Raw genomic sequence first — 5,230 nt, 5'->3', positions numbered from 1 at the left:
GAGCAGCCTTTTGGAATCTTCTGTTCAGCTCTTTATTATCTTTAATTCTTTCTTGTGCTTGGCTTCTCTATGCTCCAATGCAATCTTCAGAGATCACTGAATATTTATTGCTAGATTCCAAAGTATTTGATAATTTAATTGAAAACAATGTTACATTTAAGCAGAAAGGGGGCTGTTTTTGCAAAGTCTCCTCTGATTGTGCTTCATACTTCAAACCCACACTCCTTCCTGTGGAGTTGGAACTGACCTTCCCGTGGGTTTGCAAGAGGAGAGGTCAGCTAATGGAGGGGAAGAGCCTCGACCACGTGAGTTGACATGGTGACTGCTGCAGTGGGCTCGAGTGTGTCAGGAAGTGTGAGGGTGGCACAGGGCAGGGCAGGGTTCAGATCTGTCGTTCATGGGTCTCTATGGGTTGTACTCAATGGCACCTAAAAATAACAACAACATAAAACACATGGGCAACGACTGCCCATCATCCTTTCATTGAGCTGCTTGTGGATTCGAACAACCGGAGAGGAATGGTCTTTGTGTTGTCAGTGCAATGCTCTCTGCACTGAGCTCTAAGTGTAGTCTTAGAAAACAGATTTTTTAACAAGGGGACTTGAAACAAATTTACTCAAGAGAGATTAAGGATTTCTTTTTTTTTTTGGTAAGAGAATTTTGAGTCAAACTGTCAGTTCAATTTGAAAACAAGACATTTTGAGTAGAGAGATACTTGAGTCAGTACTTTTTAGAGAAGACAACACTAATTAATGGATGGATTGAGGTGATAAAAAAAGGAGTAGTTAGGAAAACTTCAGACAAGACTGGTAATGATGAGAGAGATGCTGAGAAGGAAACAATTCAGCGTGTGTCCAAAGGAGAGAAGAGCCCACGGCTTAACCTTCAGCCTCATAGTGGCCCCCGCCCTCAGCAAGTTTCCGAGGCGCTCAAGTTATGGGAGGAAACTGCTCCTCTTTGTCCCATGTGGTATCTTGTTAATTCAAACTGATTTAAAACGAAAACAAAAAAACTCCACCTTTCAGTTGTGAGCTGAATCAAAGCTTGCAAAACATCTCGATTCATTCATACATACTTTATTTTATAATGTTTATTATAATAGCCCTAGTCTGTGAGCTTCCCCTGTGGTGCATTGCTTTACCTTCACCCCCTTGTGGCTGTTGCCTATTTATTAGATTTTACTGTCCTCTCCTTCTCTTCTTATCCCCAGTGACCACCCTGGGTTGTTTCTATCTGTGTGTAAACCTGTTACAGTCGTGGTCTTACACAATGTTTTATGACTGACATTTCACTCAGTGTAGCGGTCTCTAGATTTATCCATGTTACACAATGTGTCACAGATTCTTTCTCATTCTTTAGTGCTACATAGAACTCCATTTGCATATGTTCGGTGGCTTCCTTGTCTACTCATCCAGTGACAGATGCTTAAGGAGGAGGACCCTTGGTGACATGAAGAACAGGGATGGAATATACTGGGCATAATTGAGGAGACTTGTTGAATCCAATCTCATTTGGCACCAAGACAGCTGATAGGAGTTAATTTGTAGAGATGCTGTTGCAACAAATCAAGGTGCCATTAAACTCTCAAACTAGCATGTCCAATTCAGAAAAAAAAAAAAAAAGCAGAAGGACTAGAACCTTCTTGTTCCAGCTACACCTACAGCAGCACCACCAATGGCTGGAACACCTACGGCCAGACCACCTATGGCCAAACTAGAGACTTGAACTAGAAACCTGATGTGACATGAGACCTTAGGGTGAGGGTGGAGGAGGTAGGGAAGCCAATATTGGCAGGACTGCGAACTTTGGACAGTTGGGGATGGGAGGAAGCCAATAATAACAAGTCTGAAAACTCCAGAACACCAAGCCACGAGGCTCAAGGCTGAGGTGCCTGTGTGCATGTTTTGGGAGCTGTCTTGACTATGCTGTTGTTAGGTGCCATTGAATCTCCTGTGCCTCATAGTAACCCTATGTACAGTAGCTCTCAACCCTGCTTTATCCTGAGCCTGTCTCACTGACTCCTACACACCTAGCCTCATTACCCCAGTTACAGTGTCAATCTATCTCATCCACAGTCTTCCTCTCCTGTGCTGTCCCTCCATCCTTCTAAGCATGACTGGTCCCTCTTGGCCATGTGACCAAAGTATGTGAGATAGAGTTTCAAAATCCTTGCCTCTAAGGAGTAACTTGGTTTCCCTCTCTCCAGGACAGACCTGTTTGTTCTTGGAAGTCCATGGTATTATGTTCATTTCTCCTCCAGCACCACAACTCAAAGACACTGATTCTTCTGTCATCCTTAGTCGTTTTCCAGCTTTCTGATGCAAATAATTGTGAAGACCACAGCCTGTATCAGGAACACCTTAGTCCCTAGATTGACATCATTACTCCCTGATAGCAGACTTCCCCAGTACAATTTGTCTTTTGATTTCCTGACTGCTGGCGCCTAGAATGTTGATTGTGGAGCCAAGCAAGCTGAAATTGTTAACAACTGAATTTGTTCTTTGATTCCTTCAGCTTAAGAAATGCTGAGAGAGTTCAACCCTTTTTGATCTTCTGACTCCAGCTCTTTGCACATTTTTGTTTTAAACGTTGCTTTTGTCTTTGTGAACCACCCTTATTTTGTTATTAATCTGAATTATGACCATTTGACTACCCCCCCCAAAGATGAGGTAATAATTGAAATATATAGAGCGAAAACATGACATTTCTCCTATAGTTCCCAAATCCTACTCTCTTCTACAGAGATGGAACCAATACTACAAATTTGATGTGTGACCAGTTTAGGGAGCAAACTTCCAAATCATAACCCCACAATCTATTCTGGCCATTTTACTTTGTCAGTAGAGACTTATCTGTCACCTTCCACATCACATTCCCCAGCGTTGCCACTGTCACCCACTTACCCTGCTGTGTTCTTTAGTCCTGGTCACCGTCTGGCACAGTGGAGCTCTGTGTTTTAAACTGACCCTTGTGTCCTTCCTTCTGCATATTGGTTTGTATGATTTATGTGGATTGTAAGTTTCACCCTTTGTTCACGCTTCACCACTGTCACAGTACTGTTGTTGTTCACCACTGAATCAGAACCAATTCACAGCTGATCCTCCAGTGGGACTTCAGAGGCAGTTAATCGCATGGGAGGAGATTGCCCGTTCTCCGCAGCTGGTGGATTCGAACTGTGCACTTTCAGGATTGCAGCTCAGCTTCTTGCCAGTCAGCCACAGGAGCTCCCTCACAATATTGTTAGATTCCACCATGTCCGCTCTGGTGCAGGCTGACTTATGGAGCCAGAAGGAATCAGAGCCTACTTGTGTGCCGTTGTCATAAGTGTTGGGGGACATGGAGACCGTCTGAGCCACTATTGTGTTGGTTCATCCCATTGAGAATTTCTCTTGTTTTAGTTAATCATCTGCTTTGTCAAAGATGGTATATTTTTCAAAGGCTGCATAGTGACCTAGACTTGGGGGGAGGGATTGAATAACAGTGAAAGAATTTTTTTTTTCTTTACAAAGAGAAGAGAGAATGGGGGGAGTGGTGGGCAGGGAGAAACGTGCAACAGTAATGAACGGAAATCCAAAGTCTCTGTAAATTTTCATTAAAATTAATAATAAATTTTTTTTTCTCAAAAAAGATGATTTTTTTTCTAGGGATTGATTTTCCTAATGGTCTGTTCAAAGTAAGCCATCAATCATTCAGGAACTATGTGTCTGTCTTTCCATAAATCAGATATAAATAGATCATTTTAATATATATACATATGTGTATATATACTACATGTGTTTAGATGTCAGTCTAGAGACTAAGATGTGCCTAATCCAGGCCATGATCTTTGCAATTACTCGCTATACATCAGAGAGCTAGACAATGGCTAAGGAAGAAGAACTGATGCCTTCTAGTTGCATGCTGGAGAAGAAAAGTCTCGAACATGCCTTGGACTGCCAAGAAAGCAAATAGGTCTGTCTTGGAGAGGGTGGAACCAAGTTTCTCTTTGGAGGTTAGGATTTTGAAACTTCATGTCACATACTTTGGACACTCATCTCACATACTATGTGGCCAGGAGAGATCCCCCTGGTCCCCTCGTCACAGTCTCACCATGGCAATGGGTGCGGACAAACCCTGACCCTCCTCCTCTGGGTAACTTTCCATTCTCTCTCTGCAGATGAGGACCAGCAGTGGTTTTTTCTGTTTGTCTTACCTTTTCTTCCCAATTCCTACTTCCAATTGTGTGACATTTCTTTCTCCTCTTCTTGCAGGACTGGGAAAAATGTGAGGAAGGGATAGCGGATTCTCTGGAGAAACTAAGAACTTTCAAGAAGAAGCTGTGCCAGCCTTTGCCGGATCACCACGAGGAGCTGCACGCCGAGCAGATGCGCTGCAAGGTAAAGGGCCTCGCGGGCTCCCACTGTCACCCCTGTCTGTGCCTCGGTAGGAACAACGCCTTTGAACTTGTCGTCAAGTCAAATTCCTGTGGCTGCCTGCGTGTAGAAGCAAGTGCCTGGCTTGTTCTCCAGATCAGACAACTCTTTGGTGAAACTGTTTCACATAGATTTATTGGAGCTGATGAAAATGGAGACGAGTTTATGGATTACCCAGCGGAAGGGAAGGAAAGTTTAAAAAGCACCCTTTAAAAATACATTTGAAAGCTGAGTGAAGAGCAATAAAAATAATCTCCTCAGAGCACTCCCACCCAAGGGTCATTCCAGCAGTGTGTAGTTTACAGAGAGTCGATATTCCACAGATGGTGGTCCTGGGAGAAACACTCCCAACCTTCCACACCAGTCTGTAAAAAAAGTGAGACTTTGCAGAGCAGATTTCAGGAAAGCATGGGGACATCCAATCTTGGATTTGCCTTGCTGCCTAAAGATTGTGATCAACACCCAAGATTGTATTTGAATGCCAAACCCTTAACTAATAATACAAACCACTCCCTGCATTGTTTGTTACCCAGACAGACATGATTTAGTGTCTGCCAAGTGATTCTGTTTCCTATCTCTTCCTCAGGTGGTCTCCCCATAGGCTGGGCTCTGTTGAGCCAGACCCAAGATCGTATCAGACCTACATTCATAAGATGCCCTTGTCAAACCTCACTTGTCCTTTGCAAGTTGTTCTAGATTAATTCTCTTTAAAACTAAAAAAGACCAAAACAAAGCACTCAGCAAACATAATTGCATTTTAACCAAAAGTTCTATTCTTACCTCTGGTTAATCAGATCTATTTTAAAAACGAGAGTTGG

At 43.0% G+C, this 5,230-nt stretch overlaps 1 protein-coding gene across 1 annotated transcript in view; it reads left to right on the top strand.

The window, feature by feature from the left end:
• The window catches only part of SYNE1 (spectrin repeat containing, nuclear envelope 1), a 644,155-nt gene that overhangs the window by 519,745 nt on the left and 119,180 nt on the right, over nt 1-5,230 (top strand). The window contains exon 124 of the mRNA XM_006882743.1: nt 4,251-4,376. Within this exon, the coding sequence (XP_006882805.1) occupies nt 4,251-4,376 (126 nt within the window). The remainder of the gene's footprint in view (nt 1-4,250; nt 4,377-5,230) is intronic.

This window comes from Elephantulus edwardii, unplaced genomic scaffold (genome assembly GCF_000299155.1).
Source record: "Elephantulus edwardii isolate Elephantulus edwardi_28Jun2011 unplaced genomic scaffold, EleEdw1.0 scaffold00024, whole genome shotgun sequence".
In the NCBI taxonomy this organism is placed as follows: domain Eukaryota; kingdom Metazoa; phylum Chordata; class Mammalia; order Macroscelidea; family Macroscelididae; genus Elephantulus; species Elephantulus edwardii.
Note: the sequence above shows the minus strand (reverse complement) of the source record. Positions and strands in the feature narration are given on the sequence as shown.